This window comes from Dreissena polymorpha, chromosome 9, assembly GCF_020536995.1.
Source record: "Dreissena polymorpha isolate Duluth1 chromosome 9, UMN_Dpol_1.0, whole genome shotgun sequence".
NCBI lineage: Eukaryota > Metazoa > Mollusca > Bivalvia > Myida > Dreissenidae > Dreissena > Dreissena polymorpha.
In genome coordinates, this window is record NC_068363.1 from 75,866,850 (window position 1) to 75,880,599 (window position 13,750).

The following is a 13,750-nucleotide window of genomic DNA, read 5'->3' on the forward strand; positions in this document are numbered from 1 at the left end:
AAAATCGAAACAAATCAAATGTTTAATAGACACATTACAACAGCTAAGCTGACTCGATATTTTTGATACATATATTCCCATATCAACATAACAAGTGCAAATGTGTCCCCATAGAAAAGGGACAGAACTCTTGGATATCAACACTTAAACTAAGGGAAGTAACTGGCCTGTGAAATTACATGGATGATTTAACATTCAATAATACAAACTAACTGATATGATCTTGCAATGCAACCAAAATTATGGAATTATATTTATAATGATAAAAATCTGCATAATTTCAGTCTACTTTTTTTACCTAAGATAAATGACTATGAAAACAAAAACAAAGAGAAATTAATTAATTTTCTTGATTGACTACCTTATTTTTTATATCAAAATTACAATATAAAGGATCATATAACTAAAGGAGAAAAGCATTTCAGTATTTATAAATTAAAGTTGAAGTTTTTTCTTGGAATTGGAAGGTATTTCTGGTAATTCCATAAAATCCTTAGAATTATCTATACGAATGATGTTAACTAATCCATGCTTGTTCGTCAGGCACTAAAAAGACAGGAATAAATAATTGCACAGAAGACTAGAAAGCTAAAAACAAGGAAAACAACAATTAGCTGTCAAGCAAAGAAAACACCAAAGTTTACTATAATGCATGTGAACAGAACATAAACATTTGTGTTGGAGACACTAAAACTTTATGATATAATGAACAGAAAATCGTAACAAAATGTTCTCTTACTTAATATTCTGTGCTTTGATGTTATCTATTTCAGGTGTAGGAAATAATTAGAAAACTTGCGTGAGATAAGTCTATAAATACACTGTTCCTTACACTGTAGTGACAACAGATCTGCTATTATACATCATCATTATCTAATTAACAATCACTATAAAACAGTCAATATAGACACAATTGACTTGAATAAAATCTAGCACTTAAGATTGTTATAAACTTTCTATGCCATGCTGAAAAAACACACATTTTGTTCAGAAATCAAAATGTAACAACACCAAGTTAGTTATTAAAAAGTAGAAAATATTATTCATTTCATTAATAGGAACTTGTTTAACCCATTTTAATGTTTTAAAAAGTAAACACAAATTACTGTGCATGGATCAAAGGAATTTAATGAATTTGGGATCCATGCTTAAGTTTCCCCTAAGGTGCTTTGCAAATAAAGGCCCTGTCTGTAAATAAGGGACCCAGTCTGCAAATAAGGGGCCAGTCTGCAAATAAGGGCCCAGTCTGCAAATAAGGGTCTCAGTCTGCAAATAAGGGTCCCAGTCTGCAACTAAGGGGCCCAGTTTGCATTAAGGGCCCAGTTTGCAAATAAGGGCCCAGTCATGTATGCTTTAGTTGGAAAGTATGTATTGTTAAATCAACGGGAGTCAGCTAGCAGAAAACAATTTTTTCCCTATATTGTTATGTTAAATTTCTTTAACACCAAACTGAATGATGCATCATTCAACATATGTGACTTATAACTGTTTAATGCACACATCAACAAATCAATACATCTAACACACTTATGTTCAGTGCAATAGAAACCTTTCTCATTTGTCAAATTGTCTACACTATTTTAATTATGCTAAGCGAAAATGGGTGTTAAATCATTTGTGTAAAGACTGTTGTACCAGATAAGCCTGTTTGGTACACACATGCTAATCAGGGACCAATTTTTCCGCTTTTATGGAGCTCATTTCTTTATGAAAATCCAGCGTAAGCTGAAAGTGTTGTCACCGATTCATGCACAGGCTGATCTGGGACGACAGTTGAAGCACATGCATTAAACCCCATTTTCTCAGAGCACAGCTTAAATGTACTGCTTCCCATAATGAGCTCATAGGACTGCATATACTTGATATACTTAAATATGAATTAACTCTTACAGTGCGGGAACCGTATTTTAAAGGCCTTTGCAAACAGTTTGAATCCAGATGAGACGCCACAGAACGTGGCGTCTCATCAGGATCCAAACTGTTTGCTATTCTGATAGTATTCTTTGAAAAAAATCGAAGAAAATGCTAATTTTAGAAATTCAGCAGACAACATTTTAGCAGACGACAAATTTCCCAGCATGCAAAGGGTTAAGAACCAACAAAACGTGGTTGAAATAATTGTGGCAAATCTGCAACAACAACAACAAAGCAATAACATAATATGTAAATCAAGCAACAGGTTTTCTGCAGTGAGAGGATTAACCACGTCTTACTCAGAAGCAAAGTGAAAAGGCTATAGGCAAACAGCATAAAACCAGAACAGCCTGCGAGTAACTTGCAGACTGTTCAGGTTTTATGCTGTTTGCTGCTCATCAGTATCTAAGGATTGGAAACGAAGCCTTTAAAACTTGACTTTAGAAAGAAAGGTCTTAATTTAAAATAACTTTCTAATTGACTACAAATGCGTTAAAATACGTATCTAAGTGGTAACGGGTGAAGATTTATTTTAAAGCTTAATGCCCATGCAATGTAATATCAGATCATTTCAAACATGCTTAGTTAATGTGGTGAAATAAACAGTCATAAGGACTCTGTGTATCCACATAACAACAATAGTTAAAGTGATATTTTTTCCAAACAAACAGACATCAGTTTGTCTTTAATATTTGCTTGTGGCAAACATAAGTATGCTGTTACACAGAATTTATCAAAGAATAAACAACAACAACAAACCAAAACAGTGTGACTGATCATAACAATACTTTTGCAAAGCTGGTTTCAGACAACCCTAGAAAAAGGTTGCAAAAGTTACCAAGAAATATAAATTGAATATTTTGGAATGGACAACAGTAGCACACTTTGTAAGCACATTTAATGATACATTAACATGTATTTTGTTGCAGACAAGATAATTGTTGCATTGACGCTTTCCAGCCTAGAAATCAAACATATAAAACCAGTATGAATGCATGGCAAAAAACATGCAATAACAGTTTAATTAAAACACTAAATAAATTGTAACAGAACATTTGAAATAAATGGACAATACCTATTTTTGAATGCAACCAATATTTAACAGATGTTAACAAATGGTCATTTAACATATATTTAAATAAATGGTTGTTTTTTTGTTAGATTTAAAATATTCAGACATATGCGTAATATGTTAACTATAGTGATTACTGTGCTTTTTCAAATAACATGTCGTGAACATTTAAGTTTACAAGATATGGCACAATAAATTATATAATATATATATATATATATATATATATATATATATATATATATATATATATATATATATATATATATATATATATATATATCACAAAAGCTCATCCCTTCACTAATAATGTGCACCCACACTTAACAAACTAGCAATAAAGTTGCTATAAATGACTAACTCTAAAAATGACTGATGCAAATTCTTCGTTTGTTTTTTTTTAATCCGGAAAAAAATACGTGCGAACCAAAAAGTAATTTTTTCAAACACTTGACGGTATATCATCTGTAATCATCACGCAGTTGCAGTCTGGTTATCAGTATCCTCCGTCCCATTTCTAGCACTACAGTAATATTTCTTGTGAGTCAAAAATGACGATAAATAAGTAAAGTTAATATCACAATGTTTGCAATATTTCCGTCCGTTCCGTTCGCTAGGGTTCCCATTAGCGGGTGCACTTGCGATTAAGCTCACTGGGGGAACCATCGGTAGCGGAAATCCGAGAGGAAAAGCGTAAGGAGAAAAGATTGCGGGGTGGTTGTAAAGTAATGAAATATCCTGAAGCTTTGGGGAGAGCTGCTCTAGTGGTAGCGAAACCTTTGAAGAAGTAATAAGCGTCTTTGGACTTATTGGCGATGTTGACTTTTTTGGTGTGACTGGAGTGGAGACAGGGGAATGCTGTTCTTGCTTTATGTTCATCAAGTATCGTGTTTTGGGGTCTGGCGACAACAGCTTTGGTGATAATTTGGGTTCATGTTTGCTCGCGTCCTTTCGAGGCGAACTGGGCCGTGTCTCTTTTGCTATTCGAGAAAAGTCAGTCTGAAGACGCAAGCTTTGTGGCAACTCAGATTCTGTTTTAACTGACAATTTTTTAGAGTTGGTTAGCGATCCTTCAGTTTTTCTAGACACTTCAGACTTTAACGGCTCATTCTGCAGGATTTCTGGAGAACCGCGCTTTTTAGATCTATGTTCTTCACTGGAATGGGATGATGGGCTGGCGTTTGAATGATGATGAGATTTTACAGACAGATCATTGACATCTTGAGATCCTTTTGTGACCTTGACCTTATCAAACCTGGGATTATTTTCCTCAACTTCCGAATCACTCGCGTCTATCTCTACTTTAACCTCTACGTAGCTTGATTCACCCCTACCTGTGTCAACGCTATGACACATGTCCTTCTCACTGGAAAACGAGCAGTTCTGTCTGTCATCATGACCTGCAGTCTGAGAGCTCTCTACAGAAGACGACCTTGACACCGTAGCATGGCTCATTGACCTTGACCTTTCGTCTTCGGAAGATGCATCCTTTTCCGACTTGCTCGTTCCGGGAAATTGTTCAGGGTGTTTGGTCTGCATGTGAATCAGCAAGCTGGTCAGTGTTTCGGCCACGTATTCATTGCAATGCTCACAATGTAGGCTTTTCAGATTCTTCATGGCTTCCAGCATTGCGATTTCGTGCATGCGCAGATGAATCGCAAAATCGTTCATGTTTGTAAAAGTCTGCCCGCAGGCTGCACAGATCTGCAATGTTGGATTTAAGAACGGCACCATGTTTTCCGATTTCTCAAAGGATTTTCGAGACCGTCTTCTCTTGTATGGCTCATTTTTCATTCGAATAAGTTCAGTTTCCATGTCAACAGGTCCCTTATTGTCACTTAATCCGTTTCTTTGAATGGGGACTAGCGGGGGTTCTTCGAATTCGATCATGTTATCATCAGTGAATTCTTCACCATTTTCCATGTGGACTTTCCCATGCATTCTCATTCCTCTGGCAGTGTTTCCACGGTAACCACACAAATTACATTTGAATGCCTTCGTAGGGACGTGAACTTTCATGTGTTCAGAGAGGCGATTTTCAGTCTGGGTAACGTAGTCACAATATGGACATCTTAGAAGAGGGGACGGAGATAACTCTCCCATACATACATGAAGTTTTAAAAGTCTTGCTGAGCAGAAGTCAGTTTTACAGTTTTCACATTGATAGTTCAGCACATTTACACCCCCTGCCGGATCATCTTTGCAAGTTTCATTGTCAGAAAGACTTGTCTGATTTTCTTTCCCATGCGGACAGTAGAATTCCTTGTGCGCATTTAATGTTCCTGCAGAACTGAATTTAATCTTACACGGAATGCAAAAATATTTGTAACACACTTCTTTTCTCGTTTCCAGTACAGTTTCCTTTAATTCTTTGATCTTTTCATTACTTTTACTTTCTTTGAGTCCATTCTCTTTGTGTTGAATATCCACTTTTGGCAATGACTCTGCATCTTTTGCAGGACTGTCACTGTCCTGGTTTTCAGAATCTGAAGAAGACGATTCTTTGCCATTGTGTCGTCCCGAGCAGTAATGTTCCTTGTGAATCAAGTAGTTCTCGTGCTTATAGAAGACAATGTTACACTCAACACATCGACTCACTGACTGCAATGGTGGAATTGGCTTCTTGTTAACGTACTGAATAGGCTGACTATTAAGAAACAAAGATGGATGGATAGTTGGAATGTTTAGGGGTGTCTTTGGAAGTGCAGTCTGAATTTCTGGCAATTTCCCCTCAGATTTGATTTTCTTTGCTGCTGGGCTTAACTGTTCCGACTTACAAGAAATTTCTTTAGCTGAAGTTTCACTTTTTCTTAAAACCAATCTCTTCTCATCGTCGCTGTCTTTTTTAGCCCATTTACTCAGATCTAAAGGCTGGTCTTCTGACATTTTTGGCGACAAAAGTAAACTGTGAGTTACTGTTGCGCTTACAGGTTTGTGCGCCTTTACCGTGGTTTTAGTTATTTCATTCTGTTGTGATTTTAACGTAAGTTCCGAGACAAGAGCCTGGGAATGCAGAAGGTGTGGACTTGAAGCTAGAAGGGTCGGGTGAAGTTGCCCTTTGGCAGACAGCTGCGATTCTACAGCCAGCTGATTTGATTTAAGTACTTTTAACGTCATTTCATTCACCGCCTGACTTCCACTGCCTGGGGAAGCAAGCTCGCTTTCGGATTCTTTCCCTGCTCCCAGACGAAATCTACAATAAAATTCCTTGTGCCCTTGATAGGTGCTCATAGACGAGAACTGTATCTTACATTCCTTGCAGAACATTTCATCATTGCAGGCTGGCGAGACGGACAGTCGCTCAACTTCTGTCGGCTTTAGCGTTATCGCTGTTTTGTGTGTTGCTAAATGAAGCTGAAGGTTTGCGGGCTTGTCAGTGGAGTAGGAGCAGAATTGACACTTGTGTGAGACGGCTTTTCTAGGAGACTTTGGCCTTGGGGATCCAGCGTCGGAGCTGTTTTCATTTGGTTCTGGTGACATTTCATCAGCCGCACGTTTAATGCCCCTCGGAGTTGTCTGCTCCTTGCTGATTGGAGAATCTGCAAAAGTAGAAAATGAAAATCATTTTAAAGTTGAAGATAAGCAAAACTCATTAAAATATTAGTGTTACTAATTTTTCAAGTAAAAAACACACAACAAAAACTTATTTTATAGTTTTTTCTGCAATCCGTCATACTAGTATTTTATGCAATCACTCATACTAGTATTGAATGCAATCAGTCATACTAGTATTGAATGCAATCAGTCATACTAGTATTGAATGCAATCAGTCATACTAGTATTGAATGCAATCAGTCATACTAGTGCTTAATGCAATCAGGCATACTAGTGCTTAATGCAATCAGGCATACTAGTACATGTATTGAAGGCAATCAGTAATAATAGCATATTATGCAATGAGTAATACTAGTATTTTATGCAATCAGTCTTACTAGCATATTATGCAATCAGTCATACTAGTATTGAATGCAATAAGTCATACTAGTATTTTATGCAATTTCTTAATGGTAGAATTTAAAGCCATATGTCCTCGATGCCACCTGACCAAGTTTTACTCACCCGTATCCTCATCATCGACCTTGACCCTCGCCTGCAGCTCCAACTGCACAGCCTGTGTCTGTAATTGGATCCGCTGTTGAAGCTCCGAGAGACTGACAAAACCTGCAGGCTTCTTGGAGCAGTAGTAGGTCAGGTGAGCGTCCAGGGTACGACGGCTTGAGAAACGTACGTAGCAGAACGGGCAGCCATAGATCAGGGCTGGAAGTCAGATAGAACATGATTTCATGGACCAATCTACTAGTGTAAGACAAAAACATACAAAAATGACCAACACAAATACGTCTGTAATTTTCCAGAATAAGAAATTGAAGAGTCCAAAAAAGTCTGTTTTTAAGAACCAGAAAATTTTAAGCCAACAAATATACATACATATTACAGTAATTGTTGATGTATCTTTATTCTTTGGCCGATTAAAAGTGAATCGGAGTGTACATTCTCAAGCATACAATCCCAAGGTGATACTGAATTAATGTTAAAAATTAAATTCTACTTAGGAAATGTCTTAAATGGGCTAATTACCAATTCACTGATTGTCAACACGACCCAAGTAAGAAAAATAACAAATGCAAACATAAATAAATATCTACAATTTGAAAACGTCAAGCCCCCCCTGGAGGTCTATATCATATAAATTTATTATGATCACCAACCTGGTTGAGGTGTCACAGAGATACCAGACTTGGCCTCGGGTTTCTTCACTCCGGTAGGGACAACAACTCTTGCTTCCCGGACAGGTGCCTCTACTCTGTCACGTCTCTCTGGCTCTACACTAGCGCTGGGGCTGCCCTGACTGGTGGTGAATGATGCCAAGAGTTCAGTCCCCTCGTCAAGATCTTCTTCCACCTCACACCAGACTTTACCTCCTACGTGGAATTTAAAACTAATATGGGCCTTGCTCTGTAAAAAGGGGGTTTAATGCATGTGTGTAAATACTGCAAAGGCTAATCAGAGACGTCACTTTCTGCTTTAATCATATTTTTTGTTAAAAGAAAGTCTCTTCTTAGCAAAAGCCTAGTTAAGGCGGACAGTGTCGTCCCTGTTTAGCCCGTACCCCTTTTTCACAGAGTGAGGCTCATATCTTATAACTCTTTCAGTGCTGGAACCGAATTTTGAAGGCCTTTGCAAACAGTTTGGATCCAGATGAGACACCACAGAATGAGGCGTCTCATCAGGATCCAAACTGTTTGCTATTCTGATAGTATTCTTTGAAAAAAAATCGAAGAAAATGCTAATTTTTGAAATTCAGCAGACAACATTTTAGCATGCGGCGAATTTCCCAGCATGCAAAGGGTTAATCTGACCTGGACTAGTCATTTTCGGGCATTTGACTAACAAGTGGGAGGTGAAAGGTTTCAGTTTCGCTCATGGCAGTTTGGCTAGTCTGTATGCTCTGGTTTCTCAAAAATGCTCAAACCTTGTTTTTAAGCATAACTGCTTAAGTCACTTACTTCATTGATTCATTTTACTATTTCAATTAAAGTTGATGGTGTTGCAGAAAATAGTGTTTACTTGGTTTGGTTTGCCTAAATTGTTTTCTGATTGTGTTCAAGGGGAAGATCACATCTACAAACCTGCATTTTTGTCACTGATTTTTCTCAATTTTTTATTACATTTTCAGCAAGCGTTTTAACCCTTTGCATGCTGGGAAATTTGTCGTCTGCTAAAATGTCGTCTGCAGAATTTCTAAAATTAGCATTTTCTTCGATTTTTTTCAAAGAATACTATCAGAATAGCAAACAGTTTGGATCCAGATGAGACGCCACGTTCTGTGGCGTCTCATCTGGATCCAAACTGTTTGCAAAGGCCTTTAAAATTCAGCTCCAGCGCTTTAAGGGTTAATGTTTCTTTCATTGTTATACAACAAGTTCAATTGTTATATAATATGTCACCTCTAAGCTAAACACATTTCAAAAGGCCAGCTTGCTTATTATTTCATGAGTCTCTAAAACATAAAAGACCCTCTCCCTTCAGTGGTTTAATATCTTATACTATTAATCAATTTGTCACATCATTACTTCATTGTGCTTATACTGTGATCTTATCGGGCGTTAAATTTTTAAGGCACGATTTTTATCTGTGAAATCTGAAACATGAGCAGCCAGCCGATATCATTAAAATTCCAGTACACTAGATCTATTCAAATTCTAAACACAATATTGTGCGAACAGTTTAATCTAGATTTTATACGTAGATAGCATTTAATGATTGCATTAAAATCTGATTTCTGATAATTACAGACTAAACACTTCAGAAAATTAGATTCATGTCTATCAAACTGTTGGCAAATAACGGGCTTGATAAGCCCAAAGATTTTATAACTGCGATTGCTTTTCAGAAATCTAATGAATACTGATAAATAAATGGTGAGTATATCACAATAACTGATCAGAATGAATCATAATTAATTATTCAGTTTTAAAGACGCTTATGCACCTTAACCCTTTGCATGCTGGGAAATTTGTCGTCTGCTAAAATGTCGTCTGCTGAATTTCTTAAATTAGCATTTTCTTTGATTTTTTTCAAAGAATACTATCAGAATAGCAAACAGTTTGGATCCTGATGAGACACCACGTTTTGTGGTGTCTCATCTGGATCCAAACTGTTTGCAAAGGCCTTCATAATTCAGTTCCAGCACTGAAAGAGTTAAATTGATGACCACCATTGTGTCCTTATAAATGCGCATATAACAAAGAACTGTATTTCTTTAATTTTAGGATAAGTGACATTTAATTAATTTCTTAAACCAAACTAATAAGAAAACAGTCAAGCAAAGAGGGCTTAATTTTATAATTTGTCACATATTGTTAGCTCTTTCAGTGCGGGAACCGATTTTTAAAGGCCTTTGCAAACAGTTTGGATCCAGATGAGACGCCACAGAACGTGGCGTCTCATCTGGATCCAAACTGTTTGCTATTCTGATAGTATTCTTTAAAAAAAAAATCGAAGAAAATGCTTATTTTAGAAATTCAACAGACGTCATTTTAGCAGACTACAAATTTCCCAGCATGCAAAGTGTTAAACATGCATTCAATGTCTTAACCTGGTAGCGCTTTTGTTACCATTTCGGAATTTGAATCTAAAATGAAATAAATATTCACTCATTTATCAAAAACAACAAACTTTCTTTCTATTTTATGCTAAATTCCAATACCGTTAAACAAATACAATAACGCGAGAGTAGCTTAAAGGTCACACACATGTGGATTATTAAATCATAAATAACTAAACATGCAAATTTGTTAAATTTATATCGTCTGCAAATTTCACAATTTTGTGACAGACGGAAAAACAGAAGGACACTACTAATTCTATGTCCCTCCGCCGAGCGGGCGGATAAAAAATGTTTGGTGGAAGAAACTGTTTTTAAATTTGTAATTTATTGTTGGTATATTTGTTAGAAATTGACATTATTTTTTTGATATTTGTGATAGTTTATATTTACAGTTAAATTTGCCAAGAAGAGTAACTGACGCTGGAAGACTAATGCATTGATGGAAAAATATTGTTGTTAAATATTCACGGTAGTGATGAATGTATAAATGTTAAGTTTCACTGAAATCTAATTTTTGGCACACTAAGAAAGTTTTACATTGATTTGAACATCAGTGAACACTGGTTCCCTAAAAACTTTTACAGCCTTTTTCAAATAACTACCATTCCATATAAATCAGTGGAACAGTGTCTATAAAACATAAGAATATGTTTTGTGTGTCAAAAGATTATCTCTGATTACGCACCTAAACACTTTGATTATCAAATATTTCAGAACAATGCTGGGATGATTGCTAATGAATCAGACAAAAGATTATCAGAAATCAATTAGGAATCTATCAGCATTAAATATAATTAAACACATTATATCAGTACAAAAATTTAACGACACAGTCAATTATAATCAACTTTGATCAATCAACAGAGACATAAGTCTAGTTTATGATTTTTTCACCATATTTAACCCATTTATGCCTAGTGTCTAGAAAAAAGGCCTTTGCAAACAGCGTGGACCCAGATGAGACGCCACATGATGCGGCGTCTCATCTGGGTCTGCGCTGTTTGCTGAAAGGAATTTCTGAAAGAAATATTCTAAATATAGAAATAAATATACTGGACATCCCAAATTTTGGGAATAAAATGATCCAATTTAGAAGAATGGGAGAGTCCACTAGACATAAATGTGTTAAAATTGTAAAGAATAAAAAAATACATAATCAGGCTGTCTGTTCTTGTCTTGCTGTGTCTGTCTTTCTGTCTCTATGACAGTGTCCGTCTGTCTGTCTGTGTGTCTGTCTGTTTGTTTGTCTGTGACTGTCTGTCTGTCTGTGTCTGTCACTGTCTGTCTGTATGTGTATCTCTGTATGTTGCTGTAAGTCTGTCTGTCTGTGTGTCTATCTGTTTGTCAGTATGTCTGCCTGTGTCTGTCACTGTCTGCCTGCCTTTCTGTCACTGTATGTCTGTCGGTCACTGTATGTCTGTCTGTCACTGTATGTCTGTCTGTCACTGTATGTCTGTCTGTCACTGTATGTCTGTATGTGTATCTCTGTATGTTTCCATATGTCTGTCTGTTTGTTTGTCTGTATGTTGTCTGTATGCCTCTTTGTCTGTCACTGTCTGTCTGTCTGTGTATCTCTGTCTGTTTCCGTATGTATGTCTGTCTTTTTGTCTGTATATATGTCTGTCTGTCTGCCTGTGGCTGTCACTGTCTGTCTGTCTGTGTCTCTCTGTCTGTTTCCATATGTCTTTCTGCTGAATTGTCTGAATGTTTGTCTGTATGTCTGCCTGTGTCTTTCAATGTCTGTCTGTCACTGTCTGTCGGTATATCTCTGTCTGTCTGTCTGTCGGTATATCTCTGTCTGTCTGTCTGTCTATCTGTCTGTCAATCTGTCTGTCAATCTGTCTGTCTGTCTGTCTGTCTGTCTGTCTGTCTGTCTGTCTGTCTGTCTGTCTGTCTGTCTGTCTGTCTGTCTGTCTGTCTGTCTGTCTGTCTGCATGTCTATGTCTGTCTGTCTATGTGTATGTCTATGTCTGTCTGTCTGTCTGCCGGTCTATGTCTGTCTGTCTATGTGTATGTCTATGTCTGTCTGTCTGTGTCTGTCTTTCAGTCTTTTTGTGTTCAGTGTAGTCCCAGATAAGGCTGCACATTAATTATGCACATTAAGGGAAACCTAGGTATTTAACCCATGAATTTAAATTTTCAGTTGAAAATTTCTTGCCAAGTATTTGTACTCTAAATGACAAAACCATTAGATCATTATCAGAGCTCCAGATAAGCATCGTTTATCGTTATTACGATTTGTTTTGAAGAAAAACTAAAAGAAAATCAAAATCCATCGTATCAAACGAATTGAGACAGACGGATCCAAATTATGACCGGCTGTTTGATCGTACAGAATTTCCGAGTTCTGCACAGTGAAAGTTAAATGATAACCAGATTTCCAATACCGTGTCTGGGAATTAGTTGATTGTAACCAATAATATTCGCATTTCCGTGTCCGCTCTTCTGTTTACAAAATTGAACATGGCGGCTGAAAAGCGTGGACGAGTTCAAAAGAAACTTCATTCGGCGACAGCGCCAAGTACACTTAGTTTCAAAGTCCAAAGTCTATTGTTGGCGGTCTATTATCTTATATAGTGTCAAAAACGGTGGAATCAAAGATCTCCAAACCCAAACATCGCGGTATCACGCAAAAACAGATCTCAGCATGCAAAATGACTTTCCCTGGTTACAGATTGAAGGCTCGGATGCCGATATTCATTTGAGGTGTTCTTCTTGTATAAAACACAATGTGCGTCTGTCTGGGCGAGAGAGGGCTCGTGCAACATTCAAAGAGACACCATAGTCAAGCACAACAAAAGTACAGAACATAGAGAAGCTGTAAATAATACACTTTCTGCCACTTTCTTCTACATGGTTTCATTGTAAGAAAAAAAAATTGGAAATGATGAATTTGGAAAAAAAACTAATTGCGAAAAAAATCTTGTAGTGAAACTAATTGACCGGAAACCTTATCTGGAGCTCTGCATTATGAAAAAAATGACACCATTTTTTATGGTTTTCACTAGTGAATAGAATACAGATAGCATATCTAGTGAAGATTATTTTGTATGACAAAATATTCATGACCCGACTGTTAAGGAACACAAAGGAAAAAATATTTCGATTAATCGGCTTATATCTTATCCAAGTTTAATGCCCTCATTTGCATATCAGCAGATATTTGCATATCACAATATGTGACATTTTTTATGTTGAATAAAGATAGAATCAGTGAACAAGATTTATCTTCGCTTGTTGATGGGTTCACAAAAGCTCGGACATAATGAGGAAGTTTGAGCAACAAGGAAAGCTTTCTCTTGAAACAGATCCCTCAAAGTCTGATAACAAGGTTCTGCATGATGCTGATCAGGAAATTATTTGCATATTGCGATAAAATTGATTTTATATAATACCAGCGCGATAATATTTCGGACAAAAATAAACATTAATTCTCAATGAAAGGACCTGATTCAAAGTATTCACAATATGGCTATCAAAACATGAAGATCTCTTAATTTTCAAAAAGATTCCAGGACCTGTCCATAGATTTGTATTTAAATTAAGCTATAAAACGGATTTTGTAGGGATTATTTCTTTAATGTTCGCATTTTAAGATCAAACAATTGCCAGGAACTTAGCGTTTGTGTTTTAAGCAAACCGTATCAAATGTT

At 36.6% G+C, this 13,750-nt stretch overlaps 2 protein-coding genes across 5 annotated transcripts in view; both read right to left on the bottom strand.

The window, feature by feature from the left end:
• The window catches only part of LOC127845407 (integrin beta-like protein 1), a 282,221-nt gene that overhangs the window by 262,801 nt on the left and 5,670 nt on the right, over nt 1–13,750 (bottom strand). The gene's annotated exons all lie outside the window — the stretch shown is intronic.
• LOC127845395 (uncharacterized) overlaps nt 3,251–13,750 on the bottom strand; it is a 232,783-nt gene continuing 222,283 nt past the window's right edge. For 3 of the 4 annotated variants that reach the window (XM_052376273.1, XM_052376277.1, XM_052376276.1), the window contains exons 4-6: nt 7,696–7,908; nt 7,046–7,243; nt 3,251–6,525 (exon numbers count right to left, since the gene is read on the bottom strand). In XM_052376273.1, the coding sequence (XP_052232233.1) occupies nt 3,461–6,525; nt 7,046–7,243; nt 7,696–7,908 (3,476 nt within the window). In that variant the 3' untranslated portion in view covers nt 3,251–3,460. The remainder of the gene's footprint in view (nt 6,526–7,045; nt 7,244–7,695; nt 7,909–13,750) is intronic. The other variant, XM_052376274.1, reaches the window with a different exon arrangement.